General features: G+C 43.5%; 2 protein-coding genes across 2 annotated transcripts in view; one reads left to right on the top strand and one right to left on the bottom strand.

The window, feature by feature from the left end:
- Dhx29 (DExH-box helicase 29) overlaps positions 1-1,977 on the bottom strand; it is a 40,193-nt gene extending 38,216 nt beyond the window's left edge. The window contains exon 1 of the mRNA XM_051183074.1: positions 1,779-1,977. Within this exon, the coding sequence (XP_051039031.1) occupies positions 1,779-1,956 (178 nt within the window). The 5' untranslated portion in view covers positions 1,957-1,977. The remainder of the gene's footprint in view (positions 1-1,778) is intronic.
- Positions 1,978-2,429: 452 nt separating this feature from the next.
- Positions 2,430-21,982, top strand: part of Mtrex (Mtr4 exosome RNA helicase) — a 55,892-nt gene continuing 36,339 nt past the window's right edge. Inside the window, exons 1-11 of the mRNA XM_051183071.1 lie at positions 2,430-2,569; positions 7,892-8,029; positions 9,373-9,439; positions 12,713-12,775; positions 13,610-13,722; positions 15,211-15,385; positions 16,251-16,341; positions 16,805-16,929; positions 17,879-17,977; positions 18,549-18,651; positions 19,932-20,063. Coding sequence (XP_051039028.1) covers positions 2,433-2,569; positions 7,892-8,029; positions 9,373-9,439; positions 12,713-12,775; positions 13,610-13,722; positions 15,211-15,385; positions 16,251-16,341; positions 16,805-16,929; positions 17,879-17,977; positions 18,549-18,651; positions 19,932-20,063 — 1,243 coding nt within the window. The 5' untranslated portion in view covers positions 2,430-2,432. The remainder of the gene's footprint in view (positions 2,570-7,891; positions 8,030-9,372; positions 9,440-12,712; positions 12,776-13,609; positions 13,723-15,210; positions 15,386-16,250; positions 16,342-16,804; positions 16,930-17,878; positions 17,978-18,548; positions 18,652-19,931; positions 20,064-21,982) is intronic.

Raw genomic sequence — 21,982 nt, 5'->3', positions numbered from 1 at the left:
GTCTAGGCCATCTGAATGGTTTGATTTTAGTGCCATCAATAAGGATCTATGGGAGAATGTGGACATGATCAATCAAAGTAGCATTTCTAGATCAATCTATTGTCATGTTGGGCTAACTGGAGGAGAAAAGAGCAAAACTCTAGGGACCTATTAAGAGGCTCCGTTGGTACTCCATGTGAATTCTTAAACGAGAATGTGAACAGAAAGGACAAGTCAAAGGTATGTCATGATTACACAGGGTTTGGCTGCAGAGTAAATGCAAACCAAGGAGATCATCAAAAGTAACTTAAGGGGCCAGTGGGATTGCCTAGGCCATCACAGGAGCTTGCTGCCAATCCTGATAATCTGAGTTTCATCCCTGGAACCCACGTGGTGGAGAGAACTAACTAAACACAAGTTCTTTGTATGTCCGTATTTGTGTGTATATAAACACACATACTTGAAAGTTTTTGTTGACAAAACACAAAAAGAACTACACACAAGCAAAGCCAACAGAACAAGACAGCGTTAATTCAGATGTTATTGAAACTAGTAGGAATAGTGGCAGGTAGGTACTAGTCTCCATGTTATCAAATCAATCTGCAGGGTAAGCAAAAACTCAAGTCTGCAGGGAGATGCACAGGGGTTTTAGTAAGTTAGTCCAGTGTTCAATGTGTAAAGCGCGGTCATTCTCAGGAAATGCTGACTTTTCTAGAACACACAAGGGCAATGCACAGATGCTGAAGAAGACACGAGTGAAGAAAACCAGACAAAAAACAGCGCTGGCATCAGGATGGGACTTCGCTATGTGCTACCTAACTCAATGCGTTAGCGGAGTAGCTGTTTTGACAGCTTGGGCTAAGTATCCTGCAACAACAGTGGATGCCATGACTTTGTTCTTAGAAGGAGAAAAGGGGTACGTCAGAGTCAATGCCATGCTGCAAGGGAGTAAGTTTCCTAACTTTAATGGCCAGAAGGCCCCTGGACCGACCCTCAGGGCCAGTGAGCGGCCAGCTGGCAAGCTCGTGCGCAGAGGATAAGCAGTTGGGAGCAAGGGTTGAGAGGGCTGAGGGCTGGGGTCTGAGGCTGGAGTTCAGGGCCTGAGGCTGAGGCTGGAGGCCGGGGTCTGGGGCCTGGAATCTGGGGTCTGAGGCTGAGGCTGTGGTCTAAGGCCGGAGTCTGGGGTCTGAGGCTGGGATCTGGGATCTGGGGACCGGGGTGTGAGGCCGGAGGCTGAGGTCTGGGGTCTGAGGCTGAGGTCCGGGTGCTGGGATCTGGGGTCTGAGGCTGGGATCTGGGGTCCGGGATCTGGGTGCTGAGGTCTGGGATCTGGGGTCTGAGATCTGGGGTCTGGGGTCTGAGGCTGAGATCTGGGGTCCGGGGTCTGGGTGCTGAGGTTTGGGGTCTGAGATCTGGGGTCCGGGGTCTGGGTGCTGAGGTTTGGGGTCTGAGATCTGGGGTCTGAGGCTGAGATCTGGGGTCCGGGGTCTGGGTGCTGAGGTTTGGGGTCTGAGATCTGGGGTCCGGGGTCTGAGATCTGGGGTCCGGGGTCTGAGGTCTGGGTGCTGAGATCTGGGGTCCGGGGTCTGGGTCTGAGATCTGGGGTCCGAGGCTGAGATCTGGGGTTCGGGATCTGTGGTCTGAGGCTGGGATCTGGGGTCCGGGTCTGAGATCTGGGGTCTGAGGTCTGGGGTCCGGGGTCTGAGATCCGGGGTCTGGGGTCTGAGATCTGGGGTCTGAGGCCGGGATCCGGGGTCTGGGGTCCGGGGAGTGAGGACGCGGGCGCGGGGCGAGCGTACCTTGCTTGATGCGCGGCTCCCGGGCTCCGGCGGGTGCGGCGGGCGCCGGCCTGGCTGCGGGCTTCTTGCTCTGCTCGCCCGCCGCCGCGGCCTCGGCGCTCCGGGCTCGGGCAGCAGACACCGCGGCGCGCACCGCCGCCGCTCCCGGCGCCTTGTGTTTCTTGTTTTTGCCGCCCATGTTTCAGCGGCGGGGAGCGCTGTGCAGAGCCGGGAGCCGGGCGCCCTCCGCCCGCCGCCGCCGGCCGCACGCACCGCAGAGCAGCAGCAGCAGCAGCAGCCGCGCAGAGCAGCGAGCGGGCGGGCGGGCGGGCGACCCACGCCCGGCCCCTCCATCCGGGCTCCCCGCCGGCGCTGCGCCGCAATTGGTCCGAGTCACCCGGCTCCGCCTCTCGGCGCCCGGCAGCCGGCGGCCCGCGTGGCGCCGCCCGCCCGCCGCCCGGCGTCCGCTCGTCGGTGCCGCCCACCCCGCAGAGGTCGAGAGGAGGAAAAAGCGGCGAAGCCCGGGCTGCGAGGGCGCAGGGCGGCGCGGGCCGTAAGACCCGCTCACTTTTGGTGCCCGAGGGCCACCGTAGGGCCCGAGCCGGCGTCGCCGTACGTGGGGCCGCGGGGCCTCCTGGGTAGGAAGGAGGGAGACTCGGCCCGAGAGCGCGGAAGATGGCGGACGCCTTCGGGGACGAGCTCTTCAGCGTGTTCGAGGACGACTCGGGCACTGCAGGGGCCAGGAAGGACAAGGACAAGGAGCGGGGGAAGGAGAAGAGGAAGGGGCCGCCGGCGCCCACAGACAAGGCCGGGTAAGGGGCTGCCGGGCCGCGTGCGCGCGCTCGTCCCGTGTTGGGCGCCCCGGGAGCAGCGCGGAGAGCGGGTTTGTGACGGGGCCGGGGCCGGGGGAGCCGGGGCCGGGGGAGCCGGGGCCGGGGGAGCCGGGGCCGGGGGAGCCGGGGGAGCCGGGGGAGCCGGGGCCGGGGGGAGCCGGGGGAGCCGGGGCCGGGGCCGGGGAGCCGGGGGGCCGGGGAGCCGGGGCCGGGGGGGCCGGGGGAGCCGGGGCCGGGGGAGCCGGGGGAGCCGGGGGAGCCGGGGCCGGGGGAGCCGGGGCCGGGGCCGGGGAGCCGGGGCCGGGGGCCGGGCCGGGGGAGCCGGGGCCGGGGGAGCCGGGGCCGGGGCCGGGGGAGCCGGGGCCGGGGGAGCCGGGGCCGGGGGAGCCGGGGCCGGGGGAGCCGGGGGAGCCGGGGGAGCCGGGGGAGCCGGGGGAGCCGGGGCCGGGGGAGCCGGGGCCGGGGGAGCCGGGGCCGGGGGAGCCGGGGCCGGGGGAGCCGGGGCCGGGGCCGGGGGAGCCGGGGCCGGGGGAGCCGGGGCCGGGGGAGCCGGGGGAGCCGGGGCCGGGGGAGCCGGGGGAGCCGGGGGAGCCGGGGCCGGGGGAGCCGGGGCCGGGGCCGGGGGAGCCGGGGCCGGGGGAGCCGGGCCGGGGAGCCGGGGCCGGGGAGCCGGGGCCGGGGCCGGGGGAGCCGGGGCCGGGGAGCCGGGGCCGGGGGAGCCGGGGCCGGGGCCGGGGAGCCGGGGCCGGGGAGCCGGGGCCGGGGGCCGGGGCCGGGGGGCCGGGGCCGGGGGGCCGGGGGGAGCCGGGGCCGGGGGAGCCGGGGCCGGGGAGCCGGGGGAGCCGGGGCCGGGGCCGGGGGAGCCGGGGCCGGGGCCGGGGGAGCCGGGGCCGGGGGAGCCGGGGCCGGGGGAGCCGGGGGAGCCGGGGCCGGGGGAGCCGGGGCCGGGGGAGCCGGGGCCGGGAATGGGTTTTGCTTTGTTTTGTTTTGTTTTGTTGGGCGCTGTCAGCAACACAGAACCGGTCACGCAGTCTTGAAGAAGTTGAGAACTAGGGAATAAATACGTAGGGGAGGGTTCTTAAACCGCGAAGGCAAATCGCTACAGGAAGAAGAGGTTTACTCCAAGTTGTAGGTGTGAGGGGGGAAAGTTCGGATTAAAGATCTCGCCATTGTAAGTTAGGCAGGCCTCGAACGCGCTGCTGTCTTATTTCGGTTTCCCTAGTGCTGAAATTGCTACTGTGCCCCACTACCCTCAGACAAACCGCGCTTACTGCTCTCCGCGTCTCTTACCTGCGTGCTCTCTCCCTCTCTCCCTCTCTCTCTCTCTCTCTCTCTCTCTCTCTCTCTCTCTCTCTCTCTCTGTGTGTGTGTGTGTGTCTGTCTGTCTGTCTCTCTCTCTCTCTCTCTCTGTGTCTGTCTCTCTCTCTCCCTCTCCCTCTCTCTCTCTCCCTCTCTCTCTCTCCCTCTCTCTCTCTCTCTCTCTCTCTCTCTGTGTCTGTCTCAGTCATTCTCTTGGGGGCTGAGGAGATAGCCAGTGGATAAGAGTGCCTTCTGTGCAGGAATGAGGACCTAATTTCGAGTCCCCAGGCCCCACATAAACCAAAAACATTGTGTACAGATGTGTGAGAACGCCTGTGACCCCGGCACTGTGGGGCACGAGACCAGAGAATTGTTGGGGCTGCCAGTCTAGCCTCAGAGGGAGTAATTTCACTGAGAAGCCCCGTCTCAAGAGAACGGTGTAGGCTGCTGGTCTCCAGGATGTATATACCACCGCAGGTACCACTCAAACAGTCAGAAAGATTTCCTCCTTATTAACAAAGTTAGTTTCAGCTGTCGGCCTGAGGAATTGCCTCCACCAGAGCAACCTGCACACAAGTCTTTGGAGCATTTTCTTAATTGCCAATTTATGTGGTGGAGCCCATTGGCATCTTCTCTGTGCATGAGCCTGCGCAGTTTAAGGGAATTGAACAAGCCAGTGAGCAGCTTTTCTTTGTGATCTCTGCCTCCAAACTCTTGCTTTGGCTTTCTTGGATGATGGATTGTAAACATGCAAACTGGAATCAACCCTTTCCTCTCCAAGTTGGTTTTGGTCAGTGTTTTCTTACAGCAACCAGAAAACGGACAGGGACTCAGCCGTTCTTTTTTTGTTTTTGTTTTTGTTTTTTTTAAACTTTTAAATACAGTTCATAAAAGGCAAGCTTAGTGCTTGGTGTGTATCAGTTTTTTGTTTGTTTGCTTGTTGTTTAGAGACAAGGTTTCACTATGTAGCCATTATTGTGGTGTAGACATGCCTATTGGAATTAAAGGCCTTCATCACACCTGGCTGCTTAGCAATATTAGGGAAATGAGGTGTGCCTCCCTCCCTTCCCTTTCTGTCCCTCTGTCCTTTCATTGGCTAATTGAAGCTCTCCAAACCATCTGCACAGTCAGAACTATTTCTGCCACTCTGGAAGTTTCTTTGTAGTGCATTCTCATCTTTATTAAGCCTCCTACCTACAACCTGTTTTTCCCATTGCTGTGGAGCAGCTTGCATCAGATAGAATTTAACATTTACATTTCATTTCAGCAGTGTGCACACACTCGCCTAGCTTTACTCAGTGCATTTGCTTTTGTTCCTGCAACCTATTATCAACACTTCCCTTTACTGCTGAGAATTGTGTTTTAGGGAATCTCTTGTTTGAGCCATAGCACTGCACAGTTGAGCTCCTGGCCAATTGCCTTGTCTCTGCCCTCCATCTTCACTGTAGGGGTGCTGGGGTTACAGATGACAAACACCACATCTGGCTTCTTAAACGTGCTTCCCCCCATTGGAAGAAGGGGTGTCAGACTTAGGTCTTCAGGCTTGTGTCTTTATGACTGAGCACTGTTTCCATTATCTTGCTTGTTGAACCAGTGAGAGCTCTTCAAGCCAGCACTAATGAATTTATTTTTATCCTTAAGATGTATTCACGTTATGTGTATGAATGTGTTATGTGTGCATAACATGCACACATGCATGTACACATGTGTGTACCTGTTGGATCCCCCAGAACTAGAGTTACCAATGACTGTGAGCCACCTTTGGGTGCTGGGAATCAAACCTGGGTCCTCTACAAGAGCAGCAAGTGCTTTAAAGACCCAACTATCTCCTCAGCCCCATCTCGTGAGTTTTAAGGAGACCTCATCAGATTTTTGACCCTCATGTGCTTTCCAGTGTCCGGGTGTCTGGATTCACTGCCCTGGAACTGGGACAAGTCTGGTCTCTTGTAATGGCAAGTGTTAAAAGTGCTGGTGCTGGTTCTGTCCGATTCCATTGCTTTTAGGTTTTTCAGTACTGATTGTTTAGGCAAGCTTTCTTTCTTTGGAAAAATAAAATTTATACACTTCTGATGTAATTAATAAGGGGTTTTAAACAATTTCAATATGAATGCCTTTTTTTTTTGCTCTAAATTCTTCATAATTACATAATAGTCTTTTTATTTTATTTTTGAGGCAGGGTTTCTCTGTGTAACCCTGGCTGTCCTGGAACTTGCTCTATAGACCAGGCTATCCTCAAATCCATAGAGATCCACCTGCCTCTGACTCCCTAGTGCTGCAATTAAAGGTACAAGCCACCACTACCTGGCTACATAATAGTCTTACTTGACACGTGATAGTTTTAAACATAAGAGTAATGTTACATACATATAATCCTAGCATTTGAGGCTTGGTAGGAAGATTACCATGAGCTTAAGGCTGCAACGTGGGACCTATCTCAAGAAAATGAAAAAGGAGGCAAGGGAAATGACTTAGTTGGAAAATTGCTTGCTATGTTACCATGAGAAAGTGAGTTCAAATCCTTAGGATCCATGTGAAAAGCCAGACAAAACAGTGCCTGTCTGTAAGCCTTGGGGAGGTGGACACAAGAGGTTCTCTGTGGCTTGCTGGCCAATTCGTCTAGCTGAATCAAGTTCCGTTTCAGTCAGAGGCCCTGTCTTTAAGATGAAAGGTGATTTAAGTAAAATAGATTGTTGATCTCTGTAGCCATGGATGCCCTGTCCACCCTTGGATTCATGCGTAGATACACCTGTGAGAACTGGATCAAAGTCCTGCATGCAGTACCACGCTTTACTGATTATTTAATTTTTAAAAACTTTCACATGTATGAGTGTTTTGTTTTCATGTCTGTCTGTGTGCTGCCCTTAGAAGCCAGAAGGTGGCATTGGATGCCCTGGGACTCAAGTTACCCTGAATTGAGAACTGCTGTGTGGGTACTGGGAATTATTTTTGACCTTTGCAACTAAATCTAAAATTTGCATGGAGTATGGAATTGATTTTTCTGTTTGGGTAGAAATTAGATTGATTTCATTACAGATATTCAAGCTATGAAACCCCAGTTAGTGCTACTTTGAATTTTTTCTTTCTTTCTTTCTTTTTTTTTTTCTTTTCTGCTTGTTTTTGTTTTTTGTTTTTTGAAATAGGGTATCACTGTACAGCCTAGGCTGCCCCTGAGTTTACACCCTCTACTTTAGTTTCCTGAATTCTGTGATTTCTTCTGCATACTACCACACATGGCTTCTTGTCAGTACTTTGACCTTCAAATCCAACCATACAATTTTTTTCTTCCAAATAATACCGTAATATTAGAGAAATCTTGAAAGATTTCATGTTAACGTTTACTGTTTTGAGGAACAATAAAGATAACGAAATTTTTGTTACTATGTTTTATTGCTAATTTTAGTATTTTAAAGCAAGCCTTCCAAAAAAATGTGAAATATACAAGGAGTAATAAATACTCAGCTTTACTAAAGTTGGAATATTCTCAGAGTTGGCCAGCTTTGATTTATGAGGGTCATTTACTTAAAAGACAACTTTGCTTTTGCTAAGTATGTATAAATATATTAAATAATATGGGGTTACTTCAGAATTAGGATTGATACTATGAATTTTATTCTAAGTCAGCAGTTTTTAACTTGTGGGTCATAACACTTTTGGGAGCTGTATATCAGATATCTTACATATTAGATATTTACATTAAGATTCATGGATGGGCAGTGGCGGTGCACACTTTAGTCTCAGTACTTGGGAGGCAGAGGCAGGTGGATCTCAGTGAGTTTAAGGCCAGCCTGGTCTGCAGAGTGAGTTCCAGGACAGCCGGGACTGTTACACAGAGAAACCCTGTCTCGGAAGGAGGGAAAAAAAAGATTCATGACAGTATCAAAATTAAAGCGATGGAGTAGTAATGAAATATTTTTATGTTTGGGAGTCACCATAGCATGGGGAACTGTATTAAAGGGTCATGGCATTGGCTTGAGAAGCACTCCTAAAGTGTTTGTTTTTCAGGAAACGACTGGATGCCAAATTACAATCAGAATCAGCCAGTGGTGGGAGAAACAAGAGAGATGTCGATGTTGAAGGCGCAGATGAACCCATTTTTGGCAAGAAGCCCAGAATAGAAGACTCAGTTAATGAAGACTTAAGGTAATATTTCTATAGTCATAAAGTTAGTAACTTTTAATTTGATAGATGCATGACTTCTGTTTTGTTTTTCAAAATAGGGTCTCTTTGTATAGCTCTGGCTGTCTTGGAACTCACGCTGTAGACCAGGTTGGCTTTGAACTCATGGAGATCCCACTACCTCTGTGCCCCCCCCCCCAGCATTGGGATTAAAGATGTGCACCAACACTGCCCACCTTATATGCATGACATTTGAAAAATTTGTTAATTTGTAATTTTATAAACATGGGCATATATAACAACTATTTATGAAGAATTAGAAGACTGGAGTGATTCCTATTTTGATATATTTTTGAATCTGATTTTGAGAAAAATCCTAGACTTGTTTTTTGTTTTGTTTTTTAAAAGGAGAAAAGATCTTTTCTTACAGATGTCTCATGACTGGTAGAAAACAATTGAGTAACAGTGACCCCGTGGTAGGAATAAGTATGTATGAGTATTAAGAGATAGATTTTCATTACTGCAAGTAGTACCATGGCTTTGATGGTCAAAACTACTCTTGATGAGGGAGACCTCCATGAATGTCTATGACTAAAGATTTTCTGATCTATTTCTCAAAGTTTTAAGGCTGGGACTTTTATTCCTTTTAAAAATTTATGTAGTTGACTTGGTTTTCACTTCAATAATGCTATTCATAATTTTGTTTTTCCTTAACCAGTTTAGGCTGTTATAGCTACTAAATTGTTTACTGTAAATGGTGGAGAAAGTGACCCTGAAGAATTTGAGATGGTGCCATTTGCAACAGGTTGCAAAATAATAGTGGTTGCATTTTTTCAAGTCCTTATTACCTGTTGTTAGAACTTTCGAATTTTTACCAAAAATATATGTATTGTCTTAAAGTACATATCATATATATAATACATAATGAGTCTAGTATAGAAATGTACATCTAGTTTAATTTATAGTTTTATCCTCATAGAATTCTGAGAGCCTAGATCAGAATAGCGTAGGATTTTGATGAGACTATCTCTATGAATTATAGCACCATTTAAACTAATTTGTTTTTTACCTTCTGTTGTATAATGTTTTTTGAATCAGCTTTGTGTTTTGAGGTAGTAACAATGCTTTGAAGAGGTAGAATTTATCTATACTGGAGCTAAGCTGATAATTTTTGAATGATCTATGTAACAGTCTGTTATATATAACAAATGATGACCCTAGCATTGTGAATTTTCAGATTATTTATGACACATGAAATCTCTGAATATAATGACTAAAATATTTTGGGCGGTGTTGTTTAACAGTGCAGCTAGGAGGCTTATGATCTAATTATTGAAAATAATTCATGTCCTTTTAATAACTTTAAGTTTGGCAGATCTGATGCCCAGAGTTAAGGTACAGTCAGTGGAAACAGTTGAAGGCTGTACACATGAGGTAAGTATGAGAACCTGCGTGGTGAGCATTACACATGCTGGCTTTCTTCACACTGCTTACCGGGGCCTGCGTGGTGAGCATTACACATGCTGGCTTTCTTCACACTGCTTACCGGGGTCTGCGTGGTGAGCATTACACATGCTGGCTTTCTTCACACTGCTTACCGGGGCCTGCGTGGTGAGCATTACACATGCTGGCTTTCTTCACACTGCTTACCGGGGTCTGCGTGGTGAGCATTACACATGCTGGCTTTCTTCACACTGCTTACTGGGGTCTGCGTGGTGAGCATTACACATGCTGGCTTTCTTCACACTGCTTACCGGGGTCTGCGTGGTGAGCATTACACATGCTGGCTTTCTTCACACTGCTTACCGGGGTCTGCGTGGTGAGCATTACACATGCTGGCTTTCTTCACACTGCTTACCGGGGTCTGCGTGGTGAGCATTACACATGCTGGCTTTCTTCACACTGCTTACCGGGGTCTGCGTGGTGAGCATTACACATGCTGGCTTTCTTCGCACTGCTTACTGGGGAGGTCAGCAGGCTGTTTAGTGTTGAAGACCTTGGGATCAGGTCATTTCTGTGGGAGACATGTAATGTGCATGTAATATGGTATAAGAGTTACATCTCGGTGACGAAGTCCACCTAACTATAATCTTTGGCAAATTTTCTAACAATGAGATTTGCCCGAATGGGATAGCTGTGAAGATTTTTTTTTTTTTTTTTTTTTTTATGAAATTATTGAACCCAAAGCCAGTGTTTAGGATTATTTATTCTCATACTCTTAAAGTTACCAGCACTGTTTTTGCAGTTTACATGCTATTTCATGTCATGCTCCAGTGACTAAGAAGTTATTAGACGGTGGTCACTGATGGCTGGTAGTATCCATTACAATGAAACTTTATATTAGATTGAACTTGCAAGATAGTTCAGTGGATAAAGAGCTTGCCCTGAAAACTAGGTGACCGGAGTTCAGTCCCTGGGCCCAGGGTGGAAGGAGAGCTGTCCACATTGTACTGGGGCACATGAGCCTTCCTGTGGCCATAAAGAAAGTATTAAAAGTATTCTTTAAAAACCACAGCAGGTTATTGTTACTCTTAGTTAATGTCTGTTTAATAAAAAATGGCACTTGGTGTGGATTTAGAACCTTACATGCTTACACTTTGTTTTTCTACTGAAAGCCTCTTTTTGGGACGTGCCCAATTAATCGGTTTCAGTACTTAGTTTAGACCCTGTCCAGTGCCTTGTGTGGCTTCACAGAGATGTGTGAGGATGTCAGGGTGGAATGTCCCGGTTGTAACCTCTACAGCCAGCTAGCTACATGTACATGTCCTGTCATATCCACTGAGAGTAAAAGGCCTTATCCCTCCCATGTAAACAGAAATTGTTCTGACAGTGTTACTGCTTGTTTGTTACCTCATCTCTACAGAGCCTGTTGATTACATTTTTCTCTGTATCATAGCGCCTCCTTTTCTAGTTGACATTTCTTGTTAGTGTGTGAACATTGAAGATTACTTTTAAGTTTCTTTTTAGACACTTTGTTGCTTTTCTATTAGTTGTAGTTCTTCATTCAATGTCTATCTTTTTAGTGCCAAATAAAACAGCCATGATCCTCTCTTAGTATTGCTACAGTGTTCTGTTTGAAGAATCCCTGTCAGATTTCCTAACCTTTCTTTCATGTTTTAATTGGTTAAAGTTACATGTTTTCTCTGTTTCTCTGAAATTGCTCTGGCAAAAATCACCAGTGACTACTAAGCCTTCATTTCTTGACATTTTTCTGCTGTCCTGATTTTTGTTTTTGGACTCCTTAGTGTTTGTAGTCTTTGTCCCTCCCCTCTCTCCCTCCCTCCCTCCATCTCTCTGATGTCTACTTGCATGCATGGAGAATGTTAGGTGTCTTGTTCTTATTTTCATGGTCTCTTAACGGTACCTGATGACTATAAATGTGTGGGCTTATTTTAGGATTCTCTATTTCATTGGTTTACATGTCTCTTTGAGCCAGTACCATACTGGTTATGTTTGCATTTACTTTTTTTTTTGTTTTGTTTTGTTTTGTTTTGTTACTGCTTTTTGAGATAGGGTCTCTCTATAAAGTCCTGGCTATCCCAAAATTCACTGTGTAGACCAGGCTGGTCCCACACTCACAGAGACCATCTTTCTCTGTCTCCCTGAGTGCTGGGCTTGAAGGCATGTACTACCTCGTGGTTCCCTTTTTCTTTTTTTATTCTGTTTTCATTATTTAAAACAATTTTAAATGTAAATATATTTTGATCATATTCTCCCCAAAGTCCTGCCAGATCCTCTCCCCTGCCTACCCACCAGCTTTTTCTTTCTCAAAAATCCACACCCATGCACGTGCTCACGCATGCACGCAAAAAGAAAATCCAGAGCACTGGTTCTCAACCTTCCTAATTCCGCAGCCCTTTAATATAGTTCTTCATGTTGTGGTGACCCTCAACCATAAAATTATTTCAGTTGCTACTTCATGACTGTAATTTTACTACTATTATGAATCATAAATGTAAGTATCTGTGTTTTCTAGTGGTCTTAAGAGACCCCTGTGAAAGGGTTGCTTGCCCCCAAAAGGATCTTAACCCACAGCTAGCTAATTGTTCCTGAAACTAAATATGTTGCCTTGATTGTGGTGACTTTACTGATTGTTCTTAATATTCCTAAGGCTTTTAACCTCATCCATGTAGTTTTCATTGAAATTTTATCTTCAGAAACTGAAGTTTTACCTAACTTCTCTGTGTTCCTTGCAGTGACTTGTTAGAGTGTTTATATGCCGAGTGCTTAGATTCTTCCACAGTTGGAAGTGCACGCACTGTGGAACCAATCCTCATACTTGGGAATCTGGAAATGGGGAATGCCATTTTGTCTCACACACTTCTATTGATGGTCTCCCATTTTGTGTCTTTACTGTTTTGTGGTTTTGTTTTTTGAGTACTCATTAATGTTTGTACATTAGGTATGGGAAACACGACCATAGCCATGATAGTTGTAGATAAACTTACATAATAAATTTCTTAGGGAAATAACGGTGCTTTTTTAATTGCATTGCCATTAGGTCAGTGCTAATAGAGGGTTTTTTTTTTTTTTTTTTTAATGTTGTAACTAACTTTTCCCCTTGTTCCTTGTAGTCAGTTGATTTTTCTAGCATGTAAAACTAACAGAACTATTTGTTGATCATATTTGTTCTCTAAACCATCAGTTGTTTTGGAGTCTTGTATTTTAATGGTCATTTCTTGTTTTCTTCTTAAACTTTGATACCAGGTTGCTCTTCCTGCAGATGAGGAATATGTACCACTTAAACCTCGAGCTGGAAAGGCGGCAAAGGTCTGTACTATACTATTTAGGAAGTTTTGTGAGATCTTTAAAAAAGAAAAGATTTCAAAAGAGGTTTTTAAATTTACTCATCTGTCTGCCTTGAGGAAACCTACTACAAAATACAGTGATAACTGAGTAAAGAACAATGCTAGAAATCAGGCATCATGTGATGAGGTTTTAAAACATTCAAAGAGTGCTCATCATCCTTCTTAAAGAATCTAACAAATTTGTCAACCTTTCTGTAGAAAAATTGCACATGTATAAATTTTGCTGATCCTTTAAAGCTTCTAAGGAAACCAAAGTCCAGTTTGTTTTGTTATGGTGTGTCTTCTGCTTGTCCCAAAGGGTCCCAGATTCTTGCTCTTTCTGCTGCAGCCTCCCCTGTGCTGGGATTACATGTGTACACTTCTCACTCCAAACTGTTCTTACTGCATTTTAAAAAGTCTTTAAAGGTTAAAGTAATGGGGCTAATCTTTTCAAAGAACTTTCTCTAAAAAAGAAACATGGAGAAACGAGCATGAGCTCATTAAGTCTAAGCCTTTGCTCAGTAATTCTGGGGGTTTTACTTTCTGGAACCTCAGAATTTTCATCTAGGAAAGGAAGTCATGCATGCCCCTATTTTGTGGGATTATGAAGATTGATTTATGACATATGCAAAGTTATTGCACAGTACCACAGGACACAATGGTTATTTTATTACTAACTTAAGTGTCAGTACAAGTAGAATGAGAAAGTTAAACATCAGAGTCAAGGGTGTGCTGTCTGCTAAAGCTGTTTTATAGTCTTTGTTTTGTGCTTTAGATAGCTTAGCATTCTCATATGTCTGTCAATTTGCTTTTGTAGGAATACCCATTCATTCTTGATGCCTTCCAAAGAGAAGCCATTCAGTGTGTCGATAATAATCAGTCTGTGTTAGTATCTGCTCATACATCAGCGGGAAAAACTGTGTGTGCTGAGTAAGTAACTGTTTTTAAATAAAATAGTCAAATCACTTAGTTATTTTGGTTATTGAAAGTTTCTGTCAATATTCTGCAAATAAGGATGGTTTTGAATGTTTAGGTAAACTTTAGTTTCTTTTTCTTGTCTTTATTAAAATATTGATTTTAGTAGTGTTTCGATAGATGTAATGAAGAGATATTCTTCCTTTGTTCCCATTATTTGTGAATTTTTTTTTTTTTTTGGTCATTAAGCATGATGTTACTTGTGGGTTTTTCATAGATGTCTTTTTATCAAGCGTGACTCCTGTTCCTGCTTCACAGTTGGCCTTTCTCATTCCGTGCGCATGCACAGACCTCTATGGTTAGCTAGTGGCGAGCTCCATTCTCTGACCCCCCAGACAGGCTTTATTTGTACACGAAAGATATCACCACTGAACCATCTCTCCAGCCTGTTTTGTTGTTTTTCTGGTTTTTAATTTGTAGAAGTTTTGTTCCCTGTACTCTGGAAGCAAACCCAGGACTTTGTGTGGGCTGGGCAAATGCTCTACTATTGAGCTGCATCTCTCAAAAGCAGATCAAGTCTGTATAGTGTCATTATGTTGTTAGTAGTTCACATTTCCCATGAGCTATGTCTCTTTGTGGAATTATTGTCCTATTTTTAATTCTAAGAACCTAGTTTCCTATGTTGCGAGGAACATTGTTCTAAAGTTGCTGTTTCTGTAACTGATTTGTGTTTTCTGACAAATCCTACCTTTGAACCCAGTCATTCAATTCCTTATGTCTACTTTTCCCTCAGTACAGATCATACTTTTCTGTTTTCTATTCCTTGTTGTTAAAAAGTCGGGATTTTAGATAATGCAACATCATCTGCTTTTCCGTATCTTTCACTGTTACTCTATGATCATGTGTGAACAAGTCTTCAGTTTATAAAATCTCCCTTTGATAATTTGAGGGTAGTGGTGTGATAAGCATGCTTTCTGCAGGAACTATATCTTCAAAGCCTCTGCCTCAGTGCTTTCTCTTAAATCTTAATCTCGTGGTCTGGAGTTAAATACTAAACTGAGTATGAAAAGCAAACAGTACCATTGTATTGAATTCCATTAATACCCAAGAAAGAAATTTTTGATAAACAGAACCTATGATAAAGAAAGAAATGATTTTTTTTTAAACACTACATGGAGAAATAGAGTACATATGGGTTAACTTATTTTATGTAACTGTGATTTTCTTATTATTTGTAGTTTGTGTATGTATAAATAAATGGACAGAAGTGATGGACTTTTGGATGCCTTTTAGTAGAACCAAAGCCTTTTCTAGAAAAGTCTAGGGCATCCATTGATAGCAATTGTTTAGGTACAAGTGACTGGAGTTACAAAGCCCTTGCTCATTTAGACTCCTTCATTTCAGAGAAATCATGACTATAGTGTAATAGTTTATTACCGTAAGTAGATTATGAGTGAATGCTTTCTAAACTGGAAGTCCTACTTATTGTTTTTATATTTTTAGGTATGCTATTGCATTGGCTTTAAGGGAAAAGCAGCGTGTAATATTTACCAGCCCAATTAAGGCTCTCAGTAATCAGAAATACCGTGAAATGTATGAAGAGTTTCAAGATGTTGGTCTGATGACTGGAGATGTTACTATTAATCCTACAGCATCTTGTCTCGTTATGACTACAGAGGTGATTTATCTTGTGCCTCATCTAACTTTTCCTTTGTAGTTTAGTCAGTGTATCTATCCAGCACAACACTGGATGGTTCGTTCATAGCTTGCTTCTTTCTAATAATTATTTCAGAATAGAATTATTTGAAATGAGCATAATTATTGTACCGTGCCCTCGCAGCATTATCTCTGTATTAATGTTTATGACTTTAAAAGTATTTTTAATAGTTATTACTACAACTGAAAGATATATATATATATATATGTGTGTAGTTTCAAGGATTTGAATATATTGTTTCATACAATGTATCATTTTGTTTTGTTTTGCTTTTTTTTACTTTTGTGCCTGGATATGTATTACAATAAGTAGGTAAATAATCAACTTTAAAAAAATATTTACTCACTATTACACTTAGCTGTTTCTAATCACTGTTAAGTTTTGCATATAGCATGATCTGGCTATGGTTATCTCTACTATAGTTGGTATTTAAAAGTTGCTTGTATGTGTATGTATGTCTTTGTATGTTGTAGGGACATGTGTGCAACAGTGAGAGATGAGTGTGGAGCCTGTCCTCTCCCTTCACCTTTATGTGTTGATTCTCGGGGACTGAACTTAGATCCCCTGAGCCCGCTCTAGAACTTTTATACACACTTGAATAGTGCGGCTCTCAGGAAGCTGTTACTCAGAGGGTGTTGGCCTCATACTCCAAATAAGCAAGAGTAGACGTGCAAATACTATCTTGGTAGATATCTGGTGATATGTATTGAGGTAGTTAATGTATCCACATAACAAAGGTATCAAAATTCCTTGTTGGAAAAAACCAGTATTTGTCTAATATTGGATGTCATGATAAAGTCCTGCTAAATCTGTTTTCCCCTTTTAGATTCTGAGAAGTATGCTGTATAGAGGTTCTGAAGTTATGCGAGAAGTTGCTTGGGTCATATTTGATGAAATTCATTACATGAGAGATTCAGGTATGTTTGGCAGTGTTGAGATATATTCCATGTATTATTCTTACAAATGCCATTAATAATTTTGATTATGATTTATTTTCAGTTTTATTTGTCTATAATTTTAGTATACTATTACATATTCAAATTGTGGACAACGTGATAAAATATTCCCAGTAGGACTTAATTAAAGTTTAGTTCCTTAAGTAGTAATGTTTGTTGGGTAAAATTATGCACATTCAAATAAAGCAAATGGAATTAAAAAGTAGCTTGCTGTGTGAGGAAACAGTCTGGGTTTGCTTTTTCAGGCCCGTTCTGCACGCACTGCCTTCCTGTTATGTCATGAACTGAAGTAGGCATCAGTAAGGGTCTGTGACCAAAAATAATGCTTGTGGTTTGCACGTCCAGTTAGTAAGTCTAAGAGAAAACAGTTTAGATACTATCACTTAGCTAACACCGAATTCCAAACTACATTTGTGTTCCTCAGAGCGTGGTGTAGTATGGGAAGAAACAATTATTTTGCTGCCAGATAATGTCCATTATGTCTTTCTTTCGGCTACTATTCCAAATGCGCGACAGTTTGCTGAATGGATTTGCCACCTACATAAACAGGTACTTGCATTATTTAAAAACGTTGCCGCTTGGGCTTGCCATTCCCTTCTTATACAGTTTCCTGATGCTCTTAAGCAACTTATCAAAATGAGTGGACTCATTAGAAATTGTCATTTCTGAGTTCCATCTCCAATCTAGTATAGCTAACCCTCTAAGGATTGGGCTTTGGAATCTAATTTTCCAAAATTTGTCAAGTTAATCCTGATGGTCTGAGATTGAAAATAATGAAGTACTTTTACTCTGACAGTGGGCTGTAAGTACACAGTAAAGAGTTGCTCCTAAGGTCATGGGCCAGAGAAACCTATTCATCTCTTGAACACTTGACTTGGTAGTTCTTACGTAAATATGTTCACACTTGGTATTCATTGTTTCTACTTTGAATTGCTAGTACAACTTTAATGTCTGTGTAAGACTTTGCATCAGATACTTGTTTCTGTGAGTGTTGAACAGAAGATTGGCTTTATTTTTCTGCACGTGCTTTACACTGTTACCCTCACAATTCACTTTTACGTATAAGCTGTCCAGTACATTCCCCTTCTCTGTTGCGTCTGTGAAATGGATGCTCAGTGAGTCTCCTGGTGGAGCTAGATCAATCTGCTCTGTTAAAGCGCCTCAAAGCTACAAGAGTTTCGTTTATTTTTATATATCAGGGATGCCCTCTATCATCATTAGGCCTCTATAGCAAGAGGCTTTGTTGTCCACAATTCAGTGCTCCAGGATGAGCTAATGGATGACGGACGTTCAGATCGTGTTTGTCTTGACTGGGGAAGCGATTCATTATGATACATTAGGAAGGTGCTAGTATGAATTAATAGATCTATCTCCCCCCACCCCCAGTTTTCACTTGCCTGGCTTTTAAATGTTTTGAAAGTGTTAAATTTTTGTTGAGTGGATAAAATATACATTTTTGCCTTGAAATAAAATTCTCTTTAATTATTTGTTTTCATAGCCCTGTCATGTAATTTATACTGATTATCGACCTACTCCGTTGCAACATTACATATTTCCAGCAGGGGGAGATGGCCTTCACCTTGTGGTTGACGAAAATGTAAGGAAATAAGTCACATGTGTATGTAATGTCATCTTTTATATGTTGCTTTCTCTCATTTTTGACCTGAAGAAAAATATTAACTTCCCTGCCCACACAGACACACTTTCTTTAGTATTGTTGAAGCTGTGGTGGTCTCAGCCGCAGGCTTTGGGAAAGCTCAGATAGAAAAGTTACTTGTTCCCAGGACTTTGAGGTCAACTTAGTGAGGTGGTGGTGGTCTAAAAACAAATGGTGTGAAGACTTTCTTCTAATGCAGGTGTTTACTTTCTTCCACTCTCTGTTTGAAATGCCTGTCCAGTCAAGGGCTCTAGAAATGCCAGATACTCTGTCTTGATTCCCAGTCTGAGTTCTCCTTCATCACATTTTGTTATCACAGGTCACTTTTTAAAAGTGACTTTTGTTGTATTAAAGTTTTTTTTCTTTGAAGAAGTGTTTATGTGGGCTACCATATTGGTTCTAGAAACGGAACCTAGGCCCTCTGCGCAATAACACATTTTTAACCCTGGAATCATCTCTCTAGCCTTGATTATGTATTTGCAAAGTTACATGGAAGAAAATGTGATTCTAGGGTGACTTCAGAGAAGATAACTTTAACACTGCGATGCAAGTGCTTCGGGATGCAGGTGATTTGGCCAAAGGTGACCAGAAGGGACGGAAAGGAGGGACAAAAGGTAATTAGGAACTCAGTTTTTAAACAGGGGTTGTGCATGTATATTGAATAGCTAAATTACTCTGTTTTGTCTTTTATTTGATGATTTTTCAGGAAGCTATGCAAAGATGACAAAATTGGATGAGTAAAGGGAGGTCTGTTTTTCGTACATGGCATTAATTTAAATGTAATGTATGTATGCAGTGTACAGTTACCCATATAAAATCAGTGATTAGTGGGTTTGGGTATATTCACATGACACCACCATTGCCTGAGTCAGCTTTAAATTTTCTAATAGTTTACATAACATGAAATTCACTATTTTAAAATGTCCGTCTTGGTAATTTAGTACATTCATAGAACTGTACAACTATCCCTACTGTATAATTCTAAAGTATTTTCATTAACTCCTCTCTCTCTCAAGGTGGGCATTGGTGGCTCACACCTTTAATCCCAGCACTGGGAAGGCAGAGGCAGGAACATTTCTGTGAGTTCAAGGCCACCCTGGTCTACAGAGCTAGTTCCAGGACAGGCTCCAAAGCAATACAGAGATCTGCCTGCCTCTGCCTCCCAAATGCTGGAATTAAAGGCATGTGTCACCATGCCTGTAAAATTTTTTTCTTCTTAAATTTATCTTATGTGTGTGTGTATCTGTGTGTATGTGCCTTTGGGGGCTTTTAGAAAAGGGTGTTGAGTTTCTTGGAGCTGGAGTTATAGATCTATGTGAGCCATTTGTGGTAAGTGCTGGATTCCCAACTCTAGTCCTCATAATTGAGTAAGAAGGGTTTTTAGCCACTGAGCCATTTCTTCAGCCTCTCCATTGTCTGACTTTGATTAGATTGCCTTTGTTGAATTATAAAAAGTTCTTATAGAATTATACAGAATTATACAAATAGATAACTTGAGATTTTTTTTTTTTCCATATCATGCTAGACTTGGGTTGGTTTCTCACTTGCTGCTCTTAATGGCTAAAACATAGTTTCCATGTTGGTGAAATCTGCTTTCCCCTTTTCCTCTTTGTCAGTCAAGGATGCTCTGTCTAATCAAGGTTGTGAAGATCTTTTCTTTTTTGGTTTTTCAAGTCAAGGTTTCTCAGCGTAGCTCTGGCTGGCCTGGAACTTACAGGGATTTGCCTGCCTCTGCCTCCTGAATGCTAGGATTAAAGATGTGCCACTATGCTTGCCTGATCATGAAGATATTTATTATTTTTATTATAGGATTTATTATTTTATTTTATAATTATATTTAAGTCTATTGACAATTTTCTATTAATTTGGGTTGTGGTTTATTTACCCTTTGCAGGTCCATCAAATGTGTTCAAGATTGTGAAGATGATTATGGAAAGGAATTTTCAACCTGTGATTATCTTCAGTTTTAGTAAGAAAGATTGTGAAGCATATGCTCTTCAAATGACTAAATTAGATTTCAACACAGGTATTACATAACTTTCACATGGTTTTAATGTTGTGTTGGTCATACATCTGTGTAATACTAGCATATGCAGTTTGCTATTATCAGGACAGGCTTGAAAACAAAACAGAAAAACAGTCTCAGAAAACAAACAAACAAAACGAGCAGCTTGCGTATAAGCATAATAACATGGTGTGTGCTCAGCACCTCTGTAAAGACTTTATGAGGCTCTCACAGTTTCTTCTCCCTCCATCTCATTTGGGCCTAGTGCATGCTGGGCAAGCACGGCGCCACTACAGCTCAATCCTTGGCCTTCTCCTAGTTTATTGGAAGATATAACTACTTAGCTCTATGTTAAAGCCAGAGAACATTACTGAGAACCATTTCAGTCATATCTTCTTGTACTTTATTCTAAACTCAGTTTGCATGTCTCTGATTCATCGAAGGCAGGTCTCTTGGTTAGGATAATTTATCGAAAGTACCATCCTTCATTCTTACAGCACTCCCGACCCACTCAGCCTCAAGTATGCTGAGTTTCTCAAAACATTTAGCATATGTATAGTCACTGTAAATGTACCTCACTTAAAGTTATACAGCTGGATAATAGCATACCCTAGCCAAGACTTGCTGCCCAAGGTTAGTCATTTCTGCCTGCTGTGTACGTAACCTAAATAATAAATAAGAAATATTGAGTAACCAGCCCAAAATTAATTTTAGTTGAATCCAGGAGTGGAGGTGCATGTTTGTAGTCCCTGCACTTGGGAAGCTGAGGCAGCAGGATTGAATGTGAGACCAGCTTGGGCAGTATAGTAGTCATTGTTTCAAAACAAAACAAAAAAATTTAGTTGTCTTTTCTTTGTATGTGTGGTTTTCTTTAATAACTTTTTAAAAAATTTCAATTAGAAACAATCTTGTTTTACATGTCAGTCCCAGTTCCCTCTCCCTCCCCCTCCTCCCCTGCCCCCCACCAACCCCCATCCCATCCCCTTTCTTCTCCCCAGGGAGGGTGAGGCCTTCCATGGGGAGTCTTCAAAGTCTGTCACATCATTCGGAGTAGGGCCCAGGCCCTCCCCCATGTGTCTAGGCTGAGAGAGTGTCCCTCTATGTGGAATGGGCTCCCAAAGTCCATTCAAATACTGATCCACTACCAGAGGCCCCACAGACTGCCCAGTCCTCCTAACTGACACTACATTCTTATTTTCTTTATGTACTTTAAAATCTTTTTAATGGGTAAAAATGAGATGGCAGGTAAATTGCTTTACTTATAATTTGAAGCATTATACTCACCAGTTGTGTGTATGCTTAAGTTCTCAGAGTTATATGGTGATTAACAAGTATCTTTTGAGAATCTGTTATTTGATTGACATAGTAAATAAAGTAATGTAGACACTAACAATATTGGCTTTGGGCTTGTCACTCTATAATTAACTAGTTTTTTTATACTAAACCTCAGTTACCTCAGAGGGGTCACAGGTGGGTAACAGCTTGTAGATACTAGAAATTAATATTGTCTCTAAGTCACTGTGGTATATTTACTGTTACTAAAGCTCTAGCTGGCCTAGAATTCATGGTAGGTAGCACTCTTGCCTGAGCCTCTTGAAATTGTTACTATTTTTATTAACTTTTATTGAGATTAAGACTGCTGAATGTATTTCAAGGACAGTGAATTTTATTATATTGTCAGTTTTTTAAAAAAATTACTGATTCTTTACTTTAGCTTTATGTACTCTTATCCTTTTTAATGAGTGAAGTTTACTGGCTTTTTTTTTTTTTTTTTTTTTTTTTAACTTCTGGTGTTTTGATACAGGGTTTGTCTGTGAAATAGCCTTGGCTATCCAGGAGCTCACCTTGTGGACCATGTTGGCCTTGAACTCACAGAGATCCACCTGCCTCTGCCTCCCGAGTGCTGGGATTGAAGGCCTGTGCCACCACTGCCTGGCATC

The sequence above is a fragment of the Phodopus roborovskii genome, unplaced genomic scaffold (genome assembly GCF_943737965.1).
Source record: "Phodopus roborovskii unplaced genomic scaffold, PHOROB, whole genome shotgun sequence".
Taxonomy (NCBI): domain Eukaryota; kingdom Metazoa; phylum Chordata; class Mammalia; order Rodentia; family Cricetidae; genus Phodopus; species Phodopus roborovskii.
Note: the sequence above shows the minus strand (reverse complement) of the source record. Positions and strands in the feature narration are given on the sequence as shown.